Below are 22,374 nucleotides of genomic sequence, written 5' to 3'. Positions count from 1 at the left end.
AATTAAATTAAATCAAATTGCATGAAATAAAGCATTTTCACGGTGCCATTCTGGAGAATTTCAAAGCCAAAGTCTCAATTCTGACCTTGAAAACGGCGTTTTTTTCGACTTTCTATCTACTGTAAAATCACATAGGCTTATGTGTGCTCTAGGCTTGTGCAAAAAGGTTATTTTACTTTGAAAACGGCCACCGGAAATGCTCATTGTTGCTCGTCATTGTCTCGCGACGCGTCTGTTTACAACAACATTCTCGAAGTGATTCATTTCTCTCCTAGCTGTCTGGAGGAACAGTGTGTCCCTAGAGGAGACACGCCTTGTTCTCCGAAGGTAAGTTGAGATACATCAAATACCTAAACTGCAACTGTTACAATGCAAAACATGACATGACAATTTTGAACGAATGACACTCGAACTGTGCGTTAACTTACAGGCGATAAGCGAGTTACACACTGACGTTAGCTGCGCAGCTACCAAGAGCAGTTTTATTTAGCATGCTATCTAGCCTAACTACCTTTCAAAATGCTAACGTTATATCAAATCGATTAACCAAAGAACATAGCGACATGTCTGTTGTTTGCTACCAGCCTAGCCTCTAACGTGCTGTTTGCTTGTCTGGACCTTTATATCTCAATGGTCTGGACAGAACATTTTGCCAAACTCTATTCAAAAATCTCCCAATTTAATTATTATCGCTTTGATTAACGGCAAAGGAACGTATCTGGTAGAACACGACTTGAGGCCTTTATGAATCGTTGTTTTCTGGAAAGTTCGGCATACGAAATGATTTGCAAAGCAGCATTGCTTTATTCACATTTAGCTTTTTAGAAATGGTTCACACTGCTCACTACCGCCCCCAGTGGTGTGTTTGGATTGAACACTGGGAGTTGCACGCAGACCAGACCAGTTCTAAAGCACATGCATCATGGCACACCAATCAAACATTCTCCAACAAATGTTTGGTGTGCCATGCCATACATGTTGTTCGTGTTTAGCCCATGGCACACACATCAAACATTAGTGTTTGGTCTTTTATTAAGCCCATGGCACACAAATCAAACATTAGTGTTTGGTCTTTTATTAAGCCCATGGCCATGGCACACAGATCAAACATTAGTGTTTGGTCTTTTATTAAGCCCATGGCACACACGTCAAACATTAGTGTTTGGTCTTTTATTAAGCCCATGGCACACAAATCAAACATTAGTGTTTGGTCTTTTATTAAGCCCATGGCACACAAATCAAACATTAGTGTTTGGTCTTTTATTAAGCCCATGGCACACACATCAAACATTAGTGTTTGGTATTTTATTAAGCCCATGGCACACAAATCAAACATTAGTGTTTGGTCTTTTATTAAGCCCATGGCACACAAATCAAACATTAGTGTTTGGTCTTTTATTAAGCCCATGGCCATGGCACACCAATCAAACATTCTCCAACATTGGCGGTTGTTGGAGAAGGTTTGATTAGTGTCCCACGGGCTTAATAAAAGCCACATTTTGATTGAAATAAGTGTTGCATGGTGTATTAGTGCATGCTGAATTGAAAAATGAACCAGAACGATCTGTTAAAGGTCATAAATCAGGTTCTACCAGGTTGGTATATTTGCTGATAAACAACAGTAACCATAATCCAATTCAGCATTACCTCTGATTTACAAGGCCCCTTCGCACTTAGAACTAATAACTACAACTATAAAATAAAATAAAAGATATAGAATAGAATATAATAGAATAGAATGGCTACAACTATATTATAATTCTAGTTGTGTAGTGTGTGAACTTGAAGTATCTATCTATAACTATAATAGGTAGTTGTAGCCATTCTATTCAATATTCACTTTTTATAGTTATATCGTTCTACTTTAAGTGTGAAAGGACCTGAAACAGAACATGTCGGGCTCTTCCTCGCCTAGACATGCCCGATTCGGGAGGGAGTGCATCTGGATCAAAGGTTTCCGACCCACAACATTCCCAGAAACTCCTCAGGGTCCTCCGCACCTTCTGGCAAGAGCAATGTTTTCATGACGCGCTCCTGGTGGTGGATGGAGAAGAGCTTCCCATCCAGAAGAACATCCTGGCAGCTGCCAGCCCCTATGTCAGGTGAGGGAAACATGACACAGCTATATATGTATGTGTGTGTGTGTGTGTGTGTGTGTGTGTGTGTGTATATATATATATATATATATATATATATATATATATATATATAAAATATTGAAAAAAATCTTGGGCGTGGCCTTTTTTTACAATGCCAAGAATATCTCTTAGATATTAATATCTACTAGTTAGTTATCTATCGTACATTATATTTGATTCTGTTGATGATTTCATGCGATAGGACCAAGCTGAACTACAATCCTCCAAAAGAAGATGGGTCAATGTACAGAATCGAGCTGCAGGGAGTCTCCATGCCCATCATGAAACAGATCTTGGACTATATCTTCAGTGGTGAAGTGAGTATTGATTCCCTCATTGATTTCAAGGGAAAATGCACAGGTTTGATATCAATTTGCTGCCTCTTTGTCCCTGTGTGTGTGTGTGTGTGTGTGTGTGTGTGTGTGTGTGTGTGTGTGTGTGTGTGTGTCTGCGTGCGTGCGTGCGTGCGAAGTACCTGAAAGCCACACTTGTACAGATATCTTAGCAGAATCTGACTTTAGTAGAAGTTAAAGTCATCTATTACTTGAGTTAAAGTCTTCAAGTATCTGATATTTACTGTACTTAAGTATCCAGAGTCATTTTCTGATATTAAAGGGATAGGCCAACTTTTTGGGAGTTTCACCCATTTGCCATATCGCCCTTATATTACATATCCATGATACACAATGCCTTTACCGTCACTCTCCGTGCAGAATACAGTGAGCTACAGACGTCCAGTTAGTTAGTATCGCCAATGATAGGAAACGCTATGGCCATTCAAGTCACCAAAAACACACATTCTAACAGCAATACAAACACTCACATGTACATGGCGTGACTCGTGTACTCACTACGCGATGAAATGATAATCCATAGTTATGTGAAACTAGGCTTGGGCGGTATCTATTTTTTCAAACCTTCATACCTTCCTGACATTAGACGCCGGTATACGGTATTTGACGGTATTAGTTTCAACAGCGGGAAGAGGGGGATTGTAACCAGACAATTGTTTCTTTTCTAGCTCCAAATAATTATTCTGTTGGCTAAGATCCTGTTTTATAAATTTATAAATTCATGTCCTTCAGTGAAAAGAAGATTGCAACTTCTATGTTTCAGAAAACGTTTTTTTTACTAGCACAATGTTATTCACAAATGTCAATAATGGAGAATGACAATTAAAGGAATGAAATGGACACCGTTATGGTGGGCAAGCCTGTAACAGGTTCAGTTGAAAGTGGTCTTAAAGATGACACCACTGAGTGTGTCTCCTTCACACACACAGATCAGCCTGAGCGAGGAGACCATCCAGGACATGGTGCAGGCGTCCGACCTGCTCCTCCTGACCGACCTCAAGCACCTCTGCTGCCAGTTCCTGGAGAGCTGCATCACGGCCGACAACTGCATCGGCATCCGCCTGTTCTCCCTGCACTACTGCCTGTACCACGTGCACCACGCCGCCACCGAGCACCTGCAGACGCACTTCCGCGACGTGTCGCTCACCGAGGAGTTCCGCGAGCTGCCGCCCGACCGGCTCCGCGAGGTGCTGGCCATGGAGAAGCTGAACGTGGGCAACGAGAGGCACGTGCTGGAGGCGCTGGTGCGCTGGCTGGGCCACGACCTAGAGGACCGGAGGGTGGGTGACACTTTATGCACATGTTATAGGGGTGTCAAAAATAAGCGATTATAAGATGCATCGCGATGCGGACGTGCACGATTCTGCATCGATTCACAAATGTCAAAAATCGATAAAAAAAAAAAAAAAAAAAAAAAAAAAATATAATGGAAGTACATGCAGTTGTTTATTTTAATTATGGATCATAATACAATGCAATTCCAAATGCACTTTTATTTTAAAAGTAGCCACACAATGAGAAAAAAGAAAGTGAGAAAAAATAAATCATGTATTGCGGAAAAAAGTTATGCATCGATTTAAGATGCACCGAGATGCATCAAGATGCATCGATAATCGTAATCGTAATCAAATCGAATCGTAGCCCTCTGAATCGTAATCGAATCGTGAGGCCAGTGAAGATTCACAGCCCTAATATGTTACCCTACTAATTTTCAGTGTTTCAGTGTGTATTGAATCATGTGCCTGATTGAAACGTCAATAAAGAGACATTGTTAGGCGGGGGGGTCTTGGTGGGTTTGTGAGCAGACACTTGAAGGGGTTGGAACAGTTGGTAAATTGGAGCAACAGACGCTTGCAGGTAAAAAAAAAAGACTGAAGGCTGTTGCAGAAGTTGACCGAAAACTGAATTTAGGATCAGGCAGCCTGAAGCTGGCAGAGTAGATAGACCCTTATAGCCCTCGAACAAGACATCACATTAAATTATGACATCATAAGTGAAATCGCCAACTTACAACAGTGACATCATGTGTCGGGTATCAAATTTATCAGTGAAAACATCAATGATGACATCATCACTGTAGTTATGACATCACTGTCGACTCCTCACTGTAATAGCCCTTCTCACGGGGGCCATTTTGTGTCGAAAAGGCAGGGTAAACACAGGTGCAAGCAAAACACTAATGAGGGTTTCCAACTTCCATGATTGGAATTTGGAAATATCCTTGGTGACCTCATCATCGGTGACATCATCTAACTAACAGACATGGAGCACAGTTCAAGTTTTAATTTACAAAATTCTCACTCAAATGGACTGGACTGGACTGGACTCTTTTGGTCGTACCACTTGGTTTTCCACTGCCGATAGATAGTACCCCTTCAATGTGCCCGTCCCCCACACTGGTCATCATAGCGACGCTGCATGAAACTGCCGTGACGTTATCGTCCACGCAGCACACACAGTGAGAATGGAGAATATCGAAGGGAAGTGTTCTTGATTCTCCGTCTTTGGCTTTTAGTCACAGCAAGACATTTTATTTCACAAGAGGCTGAAGGCAGCAAGACAAAAGACTGCCGGGGGGGAAAAACAGGACAGTTTGGGGAATCCTACACGCAGGAGCGTACAGTAAGCTAGGTAGTTAACTTCCTACAAGAGCGTACAGTAAGCTAGGTAGTTAACGGTAGCATTTGTGTGCAATGAGGACATATTCACGTCACCTTTTGGTATCGCCTCAGCTCGCCTCCGACCTCGACGGAGGTGGTATTAAAATAGGTAGCAGGTAATATGGAACGCTACCTGGTACGGTGCCTAATGGACAACCAAAAAAGGCGAGTGTAGTTGAGTCAAGTGGAGCACCCGGTACCATGCGCTGGTACCATGCGGTGGAAAAGCAGCATTAAACGGATCACATTTGTAATTCATCATGAAGTGAGTCACCACATGGGAATAAATTATGTGTTTCAACTAGAGTAAGTTAGACTGTTATATCTGTTTACTGACATTTCTCTATTATTATCCATATAATATATAATTATTATGGAATTCAAGATTGATTTGTCCCACCAACACTCATCAGGAAATCTATTATAGAAGTGCACTCTCTTTCTCATCTGTCTTAGGAGGGCATGATGAACTGTTTGAACATGTAGAAATGGTAAATCTCTGCCTTTATGTGATCAGTTATAGTCCACAAAACGTGAAATGATTGATTTTCTTCATTGTGAAGGATCTGAAGCCACAAAGTGATTCTGGTTCATATTTCCAGGTACACATGAAAGAAGTGATGTCGGCGGTGTGGCTGCAGGGCCTGGATGCGAGCTATCTGAGAGAGCAGGTAGATGCATCTCAAAGCAGCATTGATGTTGTTTGTGTTAGTTAACGCAGCAGCTAACCCTGCTTCCTGTTGCATCATGTGATCCCGCCCCCAGGCGACAGGAGAGCCACTCATGAGGGAGGTGATCAGAGAACACTGCCAGCCGGCGCTCGGCGCTGACGCTCCGCCACAGGGCGAGGCGCTCCTGGCTGCCTTCAAACCGCGAGGTTACTCCGAGTGCATCGTCCTCGCGGGGGGAGAGGAGCGCAAGTAAGCTAAGCCAGAGGTTCTCAAATGTTTTTCAGCCAAGGACCCCTTACAAGATAGAAAATATACCGGGGACCCCCTCTTAATAGCTTAATTGTTTCCACGGTAACGTGCTTGACTTTTAATTCGATAGGTTTGTTATTAGAATGTAATCCATGAACCATTTTAGATTTAAAGCATAAACTATTTTCGTTGAACTATGAAGATTTTGCAAAAAAAAAATTTTTTTTTTTTTTTATTACATTACATTTACATTACGTCATTTAGCAGACGCTTTTGTTTTGTTCAAAGCGACTTACAATATCACAATTTGTCAACAGTACAGAAAACCACTATGCAACACAATCAATGACAGCCAAGATATTTTGATAGACTAGCACCATGTAGGAAGTAGTTTGAGAAGGAATAAGTAACATGTAGAATTTTATTTTTTAATAAAAAAAAAAAAAAAATTACCTGAAAACTTTTCGCGGACCCCCTGGCAAAGTGCCACGGACCCCTGGGGGTCCGCGGACCCCCATTTGAGAACCACTGAGCTAAGCTACCACCCCGTGTTGTTTTGTTTCTATGTGTTTGTGTGGATCTGTCTGTTCTACTGGAGTGGTCAGTTGTACGGTAGTGAAGTCAATGTGACTGGTTTGTCAAATGTCAATTTTCATTTTTGGTTGAACTGTTCCTTTAACAGTGAGCTAACCTAAATAGCTAGCTGCTAGCTAGTAGACAGCTACCCTCTTAAGTCACAGATGTGTGATGCTAGCATACAGCTTTACGGCTTTATTCAGTTTTCAGTGTTGGAGGTCAACCTGCATGTACAACTGGGGATACGGTGAATAAAACAACGGCATATCCACACAGCTGCTACAACAATGAGCTTTTTTGGCAAAGTAAAGCTGAACCAGAAATTAACTCAATAATTTTTTTTAACAGAATGCAGAAGTAAGTTGCGCAGTTGCCCCATCTTGCTTAAGCATGATAAAATGATCTAATTTAAAGATACTACTGAATATCAGCTGTCAGCAATTTCATTCCAAAAATGGCGGAATCACCCTTTAAAATCCCATATTGTTTAAACTAGTGTTAATTTTGTCAGCTATTTTTTTATTTAGTCTTAGTCTTAGTCCCACGTCAAATGTCCTTGTTAGTTTTTATCATATTTAGTCAACCTCATCCTGTTTTTATTTAGTCAAGTTTTAGTCGACTAAAAGTTTGAGCATTTTAGTCTAATTTTAGTCAACGAAAACTGTTCACATTTTAGTTTAGTTTTAGTCAATGAAAACTGTTGAATCTGCTGATGCGCTTGCACTAGTAATGGTCATTCGAAGCAGTGTTGGCAAATCTTTCCCAGTGAAAGTAGCTAATGGTGACTCTGCCCACCCGAGCCAGTGTGGGCTTATGCCTGTAGCAATGACAAGTGGACTGTATTTACAGTCCCTGCTCAGTCCGCAGCTGAGGAGAGAATGGAGGGAGGCTGGCTGTGCTGTGTGGAAAGTGCTCAGACGTCTCTGGATATAATGACGTAGACAAGCAAGTAGCCGTACATTTTGGGAACACAATGCCTCATACACATATACCGGTAGATAAGACCCTTAGCTAAGACTGGGCGGGTTCTGTTGTAACTACTGTATGTATGTATGTATGTATGTATGTATGTATGTATGTATGTATGTATGTATGTATGTATGTATGTATGTCTCTCTGTTGCATTTTCCTCGGACACCGTCGGCCTGACAGCATTCATATTTTCTCTCCCTGGTCGCTAGTGTAGCGACCAGGACAAAAACCTTCAAACCAGCTTCCCTCCCACAGACACACACGAGTCAATTATGCCTGTATGGACGCCCGACCAAGCCGGAGGGACCACGAGGATGCGAACCTGTGCCCCTCGTGTTGGTAGGCAGGGACTTTACCGCTACACTACCCGGACCGCCAGTATGCGAGTGCTTTTATCTCTACACTACCCAGACCCCCCCATTAAAGATTTGTGACTGAACATTAGTTTGGACACCCTGTATTGCCAAACATTACATCAACATTACAACAGTGACATTGACAAAAACCACTAGACCTGTATATGTTCATTCAATAATTGGTGTCACTGGTCGTATGGTAATTAAAAGCCCTCAAATCAAACTTGCCAAAATCATAGCATATGTTAGCAGTGTCAGCTTGACTGTCGTTAATGAGATCAATAACAGGTTAAAAAAGTACTAATGTTGGTGACCAGGGATAAGCCTTTTTATTATTATTTCAGTGTTTACAATTGTTTGTGTTGTTGATTGGTCTCACACACACACAGTTTAGCCCTCGGACACAGATTAAAGTAAAGACAATAGATTTAATGAAGTAGACAGAAGATCTAAGAACCTTCTCTAATGTTCTTAGCAGCTGTAGATCTTGTTGACCCTCTGGATGTCGATGCGGGACATGCCCTGCCTCTGGCCGATCCGGACATTAGGGTTGGGGATGGGGGTGATGGTGTCCTGCCCGTATTGGGTGGTGAAGGCTGTTCTCGGATAGTGCATGACGGAGGAGTAGTCGTAGGGAGTGTTCTGGTTGTTGGTGTTCTGCTTCTGGAAGTTGTGTTTTGTCCGCGGGTTAACGTACTGGAAGTTGATGCGGACATACTGGTCGCGGTCACTCCTGGTGTGCTCGTGATAGAAGCCCAGAGCATGGAGGAACTCGTGCTGGATGACACCGTGGTAGACGCAGCCCTGCTGGGCGAGAGAGACAGTCTGCCTGCCTCCCACTCTGCCCAGGGACGAGAAGCAGCCGCCTCTGCTCTCCACGCTGATGTAGTCGCGTTCGTTTGTACGGGGAACGAAGCGGATGCAGGTGCTGCTGTGGAAGGACTTCATGCCTCTGTCGATGGCCTGCTTGGCCGACCTGGAGAAGACGCTGCTCACTATGAAGGGGATGGTCACCTTGCCGCCGGCTTTCTTCCAGAGGCAGCTGTTGCTCCAACACTTCATGGCGTTTCTCGTTGTGGGGGCCACCAAGTCGCCCTCCAGCAGGAACTCACTGGAGCCGTTGTTTGTGGCCAAGATCCTGCTGCCGGTGTCCATCGTGTCGGCCTCTGGGTCATCAACTTGGAAATATGAGTCGCTTTCTTCCTCCCTGGAAAGAGTGTCATCTGTTTCCACCCAGAACTTAGCCTGGGAGAGGCTGATCAGCAGCAGCAGCAGGAGGCCGAGAGAGGGATTCATCTTCAGGTTTCTGTCTGGTAGCTTCTTGTCTTCTCTGCAGGGTTCCTGGAGATGCTGTGGAGAGACTGCTTGCAGCTTGATGCTTGAGTCTGCTTGGTCCTGCTCTTTTATACTCTTGTTTCCAGGTGTGTCTGCTGGAGGATTAAGGGTTGGGGTCCAGACTGCTAGGCCTAAATAACCGTCTGAAGGGAGGACGCCACGGACAAACCCATAGTTTCAACATTGTCTGTTATTTCTGCGGATTAAAGAGCTCTTTACATGGACATACCTAAACACCTGATTGTGCCTGCAAGTCAACGTTGCTTTGGTATACTGTCGTATCCTCTCTGGATTATTGGGTTATTTTATTTTTGTTCCAATATTTTATTTCCTGTTTACATGTGTTTTTAAGACAGCTAAATGTCAGCTGCATCTATGATGCTGCAGCACAAGAAACTGAACTGCTGCATTGAGGGGGAAAAGCAGTCTATAATTAGTGTTAATTTTCTCGTACATTTTTTAATGTAGTCGTAGTCCTGTGACAAATGTGCTTGTTAGTTTTTATCAGATTTACTCAACCTCATCCTCTTTTTGTTTAGTCAAGTTTTAGTCGACTAAAAGTTTGAGTATTTTAGTCTCGTCTTAGTCAAAGAAACTAAAAGTCTGAACATTTTAGTCTTGTCTTAGTCTTGGGGGGAAAAGGTAGTTGACTAACATTTTTCGTCATAGTTTTCGGCGACGAAATTAACACTGGTTTAAACCACAGTACCCCAAACTAGCCTGGGTAAACCCAGCCTCCACGTGACCTCTATGTGCTATCAGTCACCTACGCTACAGGCATAGCCTGTGACGTCACGTTGAAGGCTGGGTTTACCCAGGCTACCCCAAAACACTACAGCAAGAGATTCCAGTAGCTTCAGGTCAACTAGGGGAGGGGAACATTTGAGTGAAATCATCTGAAGTGGTGTTCAGCTGGGAAGAACATATATTTGTTCTGGTGAAATGTGGTCTGGCCTCTCGAGTAACCAGAGTTCACCAGATCTCTCTGGTCTCTTCCTCCAACAGAAGCAGGAAGGTGACGGCGGCGACGCGCTGCATGTGTCCGCTGTACGACGCCAACAGACAGGCCTGGATCGAGCTGCAGCCCATGAGCGTCGCCCGCTTCTGCCACGGGGTGGTCGCCGCTGGTGGGTGCTGCTAAACCAGTGCTGCTAACTAAACCAGTGCTGCTAAACCCACCTAGAAACCAAAAAGTTCATCCACCAAGCCTGAAACAATGCACCATGCAAATCCAGGAAGAAAGATAATTCTACTCAATAGGAGAATGTCTTATTGCATCTATTTTTAACATTTCAGTCTAAAGGTCCTTACACATCAAGAGCGATGCGAATGTACGGCACGAAATTGCGATGCGAGTTTTGACCCACCTGTCAATCACAGCCACAGATGTGTACACGTCGGAAGCGAATTTCTGAAAAATCTACCGTGGTTCGAAAAAATAAACACCGCAATAACGCTGTGCGAAACTTCGCCGTTGGTACGCACGGTTGAATTGACTGATATACTGTAGGTTTGGAAAATATTATTGACGTGCGAATTAATCGCACGAAAAAAACGCTCCCGATGTGTAAGGACCTTAAGTGCATATGTGAAATTCCATTCAGCAGAACAATGAACACCAGCAGATCCAGCAAATAAGCCTGTAATAACTTCCTGATTTCCATCCAATCAGAGGGCTATCTGTTTGTGATGGGAGGCATGGATGAGCACAAGACAATCCTGGACAGCGGAGAGAGATACGACCCTGAGACCAACACCTGGAGCCCCATACCCCCCATGATACAGGTATGCTACTAACCTGCTTAGAATACTCAGAGCAATTTAGAGAGAGAGTGGCGTCAGTGAGCGGAGGACCAAAATGCGTGACTCATTAGCCAATGAACAGCCAGGAAAGGGTATCGCGCTACTTTTGAATGCTAAAATAAGGCTGATAATGTACAATTTGATTTAAAAAAAAAACTTTCAAAGGACAACACAAACTGTCCATTTTGCTGCAACTTGACGGTGCTGCTTAATCCAGGACCTTACTTCCTGGAACTCTTGAGAGTAAAAAACAGGTCCATTGGAGTGAATGGAGATGTTGGGACTCTTCTATATACCGTACACGGTTCTGATAATACTCACATTCCAGTGGTTTCAGAAGCCGGGATCAGCATTCCATCACAGTATTTAAACATACAGTACATAGGGGCACTTTTCAGTCGTCCAATTTCTTCATTGACTTCCATAGTAAAATGAGACTGTGTATTCACACCTGTGGGTCGTTTGCTTTGTTCCGATTCCGGGGTTGCATTTATGCCTTGGTTCGTTTGTGTTCACACAGCCACAAATCAAACGGTCCAAATAGTATTGCCCAGAGCCGTGTAGATAGAAGAGTCCCAACATCTCCATTCACTCCAATGGACCATTTTTTTTACTCTCAAGAGTTCCAGGAAGTAAGGTCCTGGATTAAGCAGCACTGTCGAGTTGCAGCAAAATAGACAGTTTGTGTTGTACTCTGAAAGGGTTTTTTCCCCCTTGAATCAAATTGTACATTATCAGCATTATTTTAGCATGCAAAAGTCGCGCGAGACCCATTCCTGGCTGTTCATTGGCTAATGAATCTTGCAATTTGGTCCTCCGCTGACGCCACTCTCTCTCGGGGGGGGGGGGGGGGGGGGGGTGATGGTAGTTCATGTGTTTCTGCTTCGTCCATAAGAATCAATGCTATTCCATACTGTGCTCCAGCATTTTGAGGCAACACACACTACACACCCTCAATTCCCATGTTGCACGTATTAGACTTTCTAGCAAATGTAAAACATTTTAAAAGATAATTGTTTGTTTATTTGTTTGTTTGTTTTTTAATCCTTTGGAATGAATACTACTAATGTTTTGAAATGTTTTGACATTATAGGCAAAGTGAGAAAAGGGGCTGAGAACTTTTGCCATCTACAGTATATTTCTCTGATATTGTTCTGATACAGTATATTCTCTTTTTACTTCCGCAGTATGCAGTTTTTCATAGTACCTAGTATGCAGTATGAAAATATTAAATGGATCTAATTTGCAGTATGCTAGGTCAGGCATAGCTGGTTTCTGGGTTTTGAAAGCAGGAAGTAAACAATAGCACGGGTAACCAGCACTACTGTGTAGCATCTCCTTATACTCAACAAAAGAGAGAGAAGTTATAACTCTGGGTTTTCATGATTTTCCCAAAGATGAACATTTATCTGAAAGATGGGTCACGCCTATCTGACGACTGGTTTCAGGCCAGGTCTGAACAGCCTCTGGTTGACAGGTGTGAACAGCCTCTGGTTGACAGGTCTGAACAGCCTCTGGTTGACAGGTCTGAACAGCCTCTGGTTGACAGGTGTGAACAGCCTCTGGTTGACAGGTGTGAACAGCCTCTGGTTGACAGGTGTGAACAGCCTCTGGTTGACAGGTGTGAACAGCCTCTGGTTGACAGCTGTGAACAGCCTCTGGTTGACAGGTCTGAACAGCCTCTGGTTGACCAGCGTTTTGTCACTAAAGTCACTGGGCAGTTGTGACGATTTCAGTCAGCGCTTTGCATTGTCAGCTTTGTAGACACAGTAGGCGAGACAGACTGTTGGATGCAGACTGGAGATTCTTTCAGAATCAGTATTTCAGACATCCGGGTATTTTTGGCAGAACGTTAGTGCAGATTATACTTTTGTTTGCATACTGCATAGTACTACCTAGCACATTTTGGCCATATCAGTACATACTGCATAGTACTACCTAGCACATTTTGGCCATATCAGTACATACTGCATAGTACTACCTAGCACATTTTGGCCACATCAGTACATACTGCTAGAATAGTAGGTCGTTCCAATACAGCCTTAGTCACAGATTCCCCCAGAGTGCATTTCTGTAGCCATGTTCTGCTCTTTGACTTTCTTCAGCATTTAATTTCACAGCCACTAGGTGTCAGTGCTGTTGCAGTACAGCACCAAATGCTAAAAGGCCCAGTTTCAACTCCAGACAACGCCATTTCGGTCACCTGTTAATGTTTATCAAGCAAATCTTGGCCTATTCAAAGGGAAATACCGCTCAGTTTTATGTTCATTGTCTGGTGTTGATGAACACTCAATATTTGAGAACAATTCTTTCCCATAACAGAAAATGAAAGAGAATGAAAAAATTAAGAGATAAGCATTTTCTCTTTGCAGATTTGTAACTTGTTTAATACACTAAACACAAAGCCTTCCTTTGAGTTGGTCACCTGATGCCCACAGGAAGAAATGAAACTCTCCGAAAGCTAAGATGGGTATTTTCTAATCATATTTATTTACCAACTGAAACCTCGGGTGAACCATATTGAAGTGGGAAGCTCGTATCTACCGTTTTTCTCCATGTGACTTGAATCCCATATTTGACTCAGGTGGCCGTCGGTGTTGTCAGACATGCAGCAGGACTGAGCAGTATTTTGACAGCCTTTGTCTCTGATCTACCCAGGCCCGCCAGAACTTTGGCGTGGCGGAGCTGGATGGCATGATCTATGTCCTGGGAGGAGAGAACCAAGAAACAGAGCTGCTCACTGTCGAAGTGTTTGACCCGCACTTCAGCACCTGGAGACTGCAGACCAGCATGACTATGGTCCGCAAGGTAGGCTTGCTTAAGTTGCTTGCTTGCTGGTTATCTCTTATTCGCAGGAGAAGATACATGCACAGAGATGGGTTTTTTACAGCCTGGCCACTAGGGGCTGATATGTCTATAATAGGGTCTGTCCGTATGTCCCCCCAAAAGAAAGAAAGAAAGAGGCCATGTCGCCAATGATGTCATACAGTTCTATGTCCCCACGAAGGAAAGTAAGTGGCCAGGTCGCCGGTGATGTCATACAGTTCTGTCCCTCCGAAAGTCTCCGATGGCGTACAGTTCTATACGGCTCGGCCTGGTGGCCTATAGTTATGTCATATCACCAATGATGTCATAGTGATGTCATAATGTTGGGGGTGTGTACGCTACGTTTACGTAGCATACACACATACGTATACGCTACACATGACTGCATACGCTATGCAGTCACTGTTCACTGTTTGTTTCCACGCCTCCGCCGGCGTTAGCCGAGCCGGAGGCATTATGGTTTCACGTTGTCCATCTGTACGTACGTCCGTCCGATGTTCGTTAAAGTGATATCTAAGGAACGGCTTGACGGAATTTCGTCAAATTTGGCTCAAACGTCCACTTGGACTCAAGGATGAACTGATTACATTTTGGTGGTCAAAAGCCAAGGTCACTTTGACCTCACAAATGCCATTTTCAAGCTTGTTGATATATATCCGCGGTGCGGTCGTTCTAGTTATTTTAGTGCTTCTTGTATTTTTTATATTACCGGTAGTATTTGTATTGATGGAAAATGCATCTTTTATTTCAATAGCTTCCATGTCATGTGATGCAGTGACTCTAAACCATAAAGAGGTATGTCCTGTTTGGATCCTTGAAAAGTCATGGGAAAGTTTTGAAATGTTATCCATAAAAATGTGTGGGAAGGCAACCCTGGTAATAGAACATGAATATGGAGATGGAATTCCACTAGAGCAGTGGTTTAATCTCAAGGCACACCTATATTCATATCCATGCAAAATAGTCTGTAAATGCTTTTTATTTACTTCACAAATTTATTTACTTCACAAAATAATTAAAGAATTCATTTGAAACATTGTAAAATTACATCAAAGCAGCAACACACCCATTTAAATCAATCCAATTCAAGCATAATGATTCTCTCCACTCAATGCAGTTTTTCGTCGTTCTTTTTCTCTGTTTTCATGCTCAGTGCTCGGTTCATTCTTCAGTCCTCCTATCAGTCCATGACGGGAAAAATCCCCAATTATTATCCCAAATTTTTATCACTCGTTTAACTCTAATTTAACTCTTCGACCTCATTACTCTCGGCTCTCATTGGCTATTGGCAGTCTCCACTCACGGATTGAATCTGTGCTCAACCCACAGCTCAGAACTTGACTGGACATCGGGTCATAAATGTCAAGCATGTTTGTCATCAGTCCGCGAGTCAATCGCTGTTGTGGTTCAGGCAGAAATCCCTTCACATTACGAGATCATCCGTTTGGACCGTTGCTCCCGACCAAGCCTCACATCTGGAATTCCAGGGGAATTCCATATGTGGTGGTAATCAGCCTGATAATCCTCCAGTGCACCCGGGGCTTGAGGAGTCATAACGATCTCTAAAGGACGCCTGAGCAGATCCTCTTCATGTGTATTTCGTTGAGTTCAAACTTGAATGACGTCAATGACCTCATCATGAGGATCAGACAAGGAGTTCCATCATCCCAACTCTTGACCCGAAAGAAAGCAGAGAGACCTTGGACAATGCCAGAGAATGTAACACAGTTCTTGTTTTGCCACAATGAACCTTTATATGTCCGCCTCTCCGCCTTCAGGTCGGCTGCTACGCTACCATGAATAAGAAGATCTACGCCATGGGCGGGGGCTCCTACGGGAAGCTGTTCGACTCTGTCGAGTGCTTCAACCCCAAGACCCAGCAGTGGACCGGCCTCTGTCCCCTGAAAGAGCGGAGGTGAACACCATCTCCGATTGCTTTAGCTTCATCGATGTCATCTGCTTCGTTCTTCTGATCATAAAAGATGTCATGATTTAGTGTGATGCTATTTTTACTCGTTGCACAACAACCAAACCCGGATTCAAAAACTTCAACGTTGCGCAACAGGAAGTGAAACGCATGTCTGGCGTCACCATTGCCCTCCTAGGAACTGTCGGTTTTACTTTTGGTTTGACTTCCCTCAAATATCTCCCCAGTGATACAGAGACAGAATGTTGCTGAGGAAGATAAGGCACTCCTCAAGGAGGGGGGGCTTAGTCATATCCTGTACCTTTGGTAGTCATAGACACATTTGCAGTCTTTGGGTTTACTTCCCTTGAATTTTTGTTTTATTTGTTTATTTTTGTCACGTCCCGTCACCAGGTCAAGATTTAAGAAAGCAATTTAACATGAAATGGAACCTGTGACATTTTGAGACTTTTTTTAGGGTAAGAGGTTTCCTGGTTCGGTCATTCCATTTAATTCCAGACACAGACCGGTAGAGATCACACTGGAAACCACCAGATACAGATAGCAGGGCTCTAGCTTAAAGGGATAGTTCACATTTTTAGTCTAGCCAGATTTGCTACTTACCAATAATAATGTTGATTGGTAGAGTTCTTTCTCAGCACAATACATCCTGTTCCTCATAGTAGCTCTGGAAAGTTCTCCAAAAACAAATGCAAGGTCAATGGGGTCACGCTCCTGTCCTGTATGTATAATGCTGACTGAGCCTCACAAAAATTAGTCAATTAGTCAATTAAAAGTAAATTTCAGTGGCAAATTGGGCTAGACTTTACAAAATGTGAACTATCCCTTTAAAGTCGAGCTGAACCGAATAATGATTATTTTCTTTTAGTTCAAATACCTGGGTATGCAGTGCACCTATTTAATAATGTATGCAAAACAAATCACAACAATCTAATTTCTTTAGTTTTTCACACTTTTTCACATCAAAAGTTCGTTTTTCAAGATTTCATTGATAACAGTAATTTACAGTTTGCTGATGTCACCTAGTAATATCATATTTCTACCCCATTTCGGGTATCGTATCGTATAGTAATATCATATTTCTACCCCATTTCGGATATCGTATCGTTATAGCCACGATAATGGCGCGCGCATCCGAGAGCTTTGTTGTCAGGGGTCGCACTACGAGCTGCACTCTCCGCTCGGCAACACGAAGGCAGCTGGCTGCATGCGGGTCGCTGAGCTCCACTCAGCCACTCAGCCTCCCGTCAAAAGGCTCTTCCCCAGGGGAGCGCCATAACACACTGAATCCCACTCGATTTGGAGGCGGAACACGCCAGGATTGGCCAAAGCCCGATCCAGTCCCCAGAATTGTCAAATAAAATCATCAACATGATAATGACCCGCCTCTCAACCTGTCATCTTAGACAAACTATGTTTTCAGTCTGAAACGGACTCATTATGCACGTGACGAACAGGTTCAGTTCGACTTTAAGGACCTCCCAGGGCCGATAAAAATAGCATTGGGGAGGATATAAATTAATTTTGACGAGAGCTGGGGGGAAAATGACAATGTCACAATGAACGGTGATGAAAACTGACTGCAGGTTTTTTGTATAGCACACACACAGTTCTTATTAAACATCCTTGACAACATACACACACACGCGCGTGCACAAGCATGACTAAGGCTGTGTTCACACATTCTTTTTCTAGCGGCCATGAATTTTGAGCAACATTTTAAGAAGATCATGCCTCGCTTCTTCCAGTTGCCAAAATCAACCCAGTTTTGCCTTTTCTTGGTTTGGAAAGAATCGTTCATGCTTTTGTATCGATACATTTGGACCGTTATATTGCCTTGTTCTCATTCTTCTGCAAAACTTTAAACTAAAACTAAGTCATGTCCCTTATTACACCATGCCTAAAGTATGAAGCTTATTGTGATTGTAAGTCTATGATAAACTTACTTGCTTCTTACATCTCTGATGACTGTTTCCCTGCTAAGGTTTGGTTCTGTGGCGTGTGGCGTTGGCCAGGAGCTGTATGTGTTCGGTGGCGTGAGAAGCGCAGAGAACGAAAACCCGGAGCAAAGACACATGACAACCTGCAAGTCTGAGTTCTACCACGACGAGATGAGGAGGTCAGTATGCAAAAACAACTTCCAGGAGACTTACCACGACGAGATGAGGAGGTCAGTATGCAAAAACAACTTCCAGGAGACTTACCACGACGAGATGAGGAGGTCAGTATGCAAAAACAACTTCCAGGAGACTTACCACGACGAGATGAGGAGGTCAGTATGTAAAAACAACTTCCAGGAGACTTACCACCACGAGATGAGGAGGTCAGTATGTAAAAACAACTTCCAGGAGACTTACCACGACGAGATGAGGAGGTCAGTATGTAAAAACAACTTTCACTTTGTGAAACTGGCCCCTGAACCTGAGCTGATTATAATGAGAGACATTTTAATCAGAATATGGGATTCAATAAAGAGTTTTAGTGGTCTAAATGCATTTTCAGGGGCTTTTCCACCAGGCACAAAATATGGGCTATTGACAGCCAGTTTCTATGATACAGTTACAGTGTTTAATATGTTTAATATGTTTCTATGATGCAGTTACAGTGTTTGAGTAAATGGAATGACTGTGATGTTGAGAGAAATGTTTGTACTCATACCTGCTGCTGTATGGCGTGTGTAGGTGGATGTACCTGGACGACCAGAACCTGTGCATCCAGACCAGCTCGTCCTTCGTCTACGGAGCGGTGCCCATCGGAGCCAGCATCTACGTAGTTGGAGACCTGGACACTGGTGAGTTAACACACACGGCAACAGGAAACCGACAGTTAATATCATCCATCCCCAATGCCCCAGGGCAGAGACAGGGACTCTGTCCTGTGAGTGAACACCGTCCTTTGGATATGACATTAAACCGATGGTCTGTAGGGGTGTAACCGCGCCGGTGCCCTGGCTAAATTCCCACACAGGCTTTCAAGATTCAAGATATTTTAATAGCTGTAGTGAGTAATCAGAGTCCAAATGAGGAATTTGACTTAGTGCAATTATGCAGTGCAGCGATCAAGATCAATAGCAGGGTCAGGCTCCAAACCTCACACCGCTCCCTCTGCTCCTCCACCAGTGCAGGACGCCTCGCCCCTTCTCTGCTACCTGGGCTTCAAAGTCACTCATCCCGATCGCGACTCTCCTCATCTCTGGCACCACAATGCTGGAACGAGCTCCCTACTTCGGGTCAGGACGGCCGAATCACTGCCGATCTTTTGGCAAAGACTAAAAACACACCTTTTCAGGCTTCACCTGGGCCCATCTTGAACTAGCATCTCTCTCTCTTATTAAAAATAAAAAATCAAAATAAATCATTCCTTCTCTAACTACTTTCTACAAGTGCTACTGCCACTCTATTCCTGCAAAAAGTTGTAGCTGTCATAAGTTGGGTTTCCATCCAAAGGTATCGCAAATTTTAATTGAATTTTGAGAAAGTCGGCAAAAGAAAATGAGGAATAATGCGTGTTTCCATCCGCTGCGATTATGCAAATTATAGAGCTGTCAATCACCTGGTGTTTGAGGCTGTCTGAGCTGCTGATCAGCTGCTAGACCAGATATACAGCTCTGTTAAACACATCTAACGTTATTCATTTAAAGTTTCTTGATGATCTGAAGTAGACAAAGGTACCATAATGCAATTTCTGGATTACCAGGTGCGACTCGGCAAGCATAACGTTATAATCCACAGAGCAGATAGTAAGTGAATACAATTTCATTCAATTCTAGAAGTGAGTGGCCTTAAAGTTAATATCCCAGTCTTCTTCTGTTTACCACAGCGGGTATTATGTTGTGTATTTACCATGATTTACCGTGTGTAGCCCTATTGTGTAGACTACATGGCATGTCATGTTTTGCAGTGATCAAACCGTGTGGTTCTTGAATGGAGAGACAACAGAATATCACTTAATCTGTTTCCACTGTATGTTTTCATCATACTCACTCACTTGTCCTCATTGATATTTGTCCTTGTCTCTGATGACAAGCACTTTAGAATCCTCGGGTGATCCGGTTAGTTTTATGAAGATTTTGCAGTTTGTCGTCCATGTAGATTGTATCTTCCTCTGCTTTCGCAGGAAGCCAGCCTTTCTGGCAATGTCAGCATTTCTTTTGCTCAGATCACATGTTCATTCAAGTAAACATCCGATCGCTTCAGCTTTTTTCCTTAGCAGAGCATTTTTATACTTTCTGTTCGCAAACCTTATGGCCGGTTTGTCAGTCTTGTTTCTCTGAGGCAGGGGCTGACATGCCTCGATGTTGTCGCTGTCCACTTCAATTCCCTTCGACTGAAGGAAAGCAGTCACCTGTTGCTCCACAGAGAACAAGTCCTCTGGCTCGTTGAGTTCCCCATCGTTCGGCCTGGTCACCGCCCGTGCATGTGACCGGGGTTTAGTCTCAAGCCCGCCGAGCCCAGAGACTATGATGTTTATCCGGGTGTATTGGAGGTGATGGAGCGGGTGAGGATGGACTTCCTTTCATCATGGCCATCTCTCCATATCCAATTGGCTTTTTCAGTCCCCACCATGATAGGTGATGTGCGGTGAGCATTCTGCCACTAACTGTCTGCCGTGCATCACTAGGTGGGTGCTACACATCGGTGGTGGATGAGTAGAGTTCCGCCCCCCACACACACACTCACTCTCACACACACACACACACACACACACACTCACACACACAGATATGTGAAGCGCTTTGGGTGCCTTGAAAATCGCTATATAAATGCAATCAATTATTATTATTTTCTGCTGCAACCACTCAACTCATCGCCCACAGAGATGATTAGCTTCACCTCATTAGCTGCAGAATACTCACAAATGTTCCCTCTTCCTCCCCCGTGTGCGCAGGTACCAACTTCGACTACATCCGTGAGTTCCGGCGCAGCACGGGGACGTGGCACAGCACCAAGCCCATGCTGCCCAGCGACCTCTCCAAGACGGCCTGTGGCACCCTGCGTATCGCCAACTGCCGGCTGTTCCGCCTGCAGCTGCAACAGGGCATGTTCAGAGTCAGGGTCCCTTAGGGCCAGCTTCATCCTCACACACTTTTTGCATATTGGAACTTTCTGCCTCTTTCTGGTTATAGCGAGTGTGAAAACACTAAAGGGAACACTGTTAGATAGTGAGGATGGTGACTCTCCATATGGGGGGAAATAACAGATTTTAATTATTATTATTTTTCTTGCGGTCTCTATGTCGGCGCACATACAGTTCTTATCGTGACTGGTTGCAATTTTTTATTCACTTTGGTATACTTTTTTTTCTTTTTCCAGTAATATGGGTTTTTTTTTTTTTTTACGTTTCTATTTTCTTTTACTGACATTTCCTGTTTTTTTATGTTTACTGGTTGTCTGCTGCTCAGCAAGGCTTTTAGAGACGCTAAATAACACTTGATAATAATAATAATACTTTTTTAAATAATTCAATGTATTTATGAAGCGCTTTTCAGTGACCCAAAGACGCTGACACAGTACGAGTACATAGAAAACAAGATCACAACAACACTTAACACATGGATCGGGATATATGGAAACATTGATAAATCAACGACTGCGTTATTACATCAGAGTAAGCATGATGGACATTTCAGAGGAAGCATTTTATTTGATTTTATTATGCCAGCGCTGAAAGGAAAATTCACCCTTAAACACTGTAACACTGTTAGCAACAGGGCAGAAACGCCTACTGGCGATGTCTCCTGATGTCTCCTGCATTTCTGCCCCTTATTTTGTTGTTTGGTGTATTATGATGTTTTGGCGTCAGTGAGGGCTTCTTCCTAGAGCTGCCATGTTGCACCAAGAGAAGTTCAACAATCAAACGGGGACAAATCCACTGTAGAAGAGGAAAAAGGCGAGACACCAATTTCCCCACTGACCGTAGCCTCAATAGACCAGAATGCAATGCAACTACAAAGACGTGTGTTTTGAGTAAGAGGCAACACTCGATTTTTTGTGAACTCTAAAAACGGTCACTCTACTATTGCTACAGTGTCGCTATCGCTCTTCAGCTACATGTAAAACCAACAGCTGAATGCAGCAACTGTTCTCTGAAGGCAGACAAAAGGCATTCTGGGAATAAGGTAGGAAATCACTCACTGAGGGAAAGTGGGCACAACAGAAAAGTAACAAGTTCTGACAAGACAACATAACTCCTGGAATGCATGGACGTCACACACTGATGATATGTAACAGTGTAGGAGTATCTGAGTGTGGACGTCACACACTGATGATATGTAACAGTGTAGGAGTATCTGAGTGTGGACGTCTCACACTGATGATATGTAACAGTGTAGTAGTATCTGAGTGTAGACGTCACACACTGATGATATGTAACAGTGTAGGAGTATCTGAGTGTGGACGTCTCACACTGATGATATGTAACAGTGTAGGAGTATCTGAGTGTAGACGTCACACACTGATGATATGTAACAGTGTAGGAGTATCTGAGTGTAGACGTCACACACTGATGA

General features: G+C 43.4%; 1 protein-coding gene and 1 pseudogene across 2 annotated transcripts; one reads left to right on the top strand and one right to left on the bottom strand.

The window, feature by feature from the left end:
- Positions 1-1,917: 1,917 nt before the first annotated feature.
- gan (gigaxonin) lies at positions 1,918-21,096 on the top strand (the record flags this gene model as incomplete). Its single annotated transcript, XM_083654339.1, has 12 exons — positions 1,918-2,102; positions 2,341-2,455; positions 3,421-3,771; positions 5,754-5,822; positions 5,917-6,071; positions 10,316-10,437; positions 10,983-11,095; positions 13,772-13,921; positions 15,718-15,854; positions 17,851-17,985; positions 18,548-18,657; positions 20,754-21,096. The coding sequence occupies 12 exons, from the start codon at positions 1,918-1,920 to the stop codon at positions 20,927-20,929; spliced, it is 1,818 nt and encodes a 605-aa protein (XP_083510465.1). The 3' UTR covers positions 20,930-21,096.
- Positions 8,447-9,271, bottom strand: LOC310792622 (hatching enzyme 1.2 pseudogene; annotated as a pseudogene). The gene has a single exon. The product of its transcript is annotated as a hatching enzyme 1.2 pseudogene (transcript).
- Positions 21,097-22,374: the final 1,278 nt, after the last annotated feature.

Source organism: Poromitra crassiceps, assembly GCF_964638095.1.
Source record: "Poromitra crassiceps genome assembly, chromosome: 18".
Lineage (NCBI taxonomy): Eukaryota > Metazoa > Chordata > Actinopteri > Beryciformes > Melamphaidae > Poromitra > Poromitra crassiceps.
This window is presented reverse-complemented; position numbering and strand designations above follow the sequence as displayed.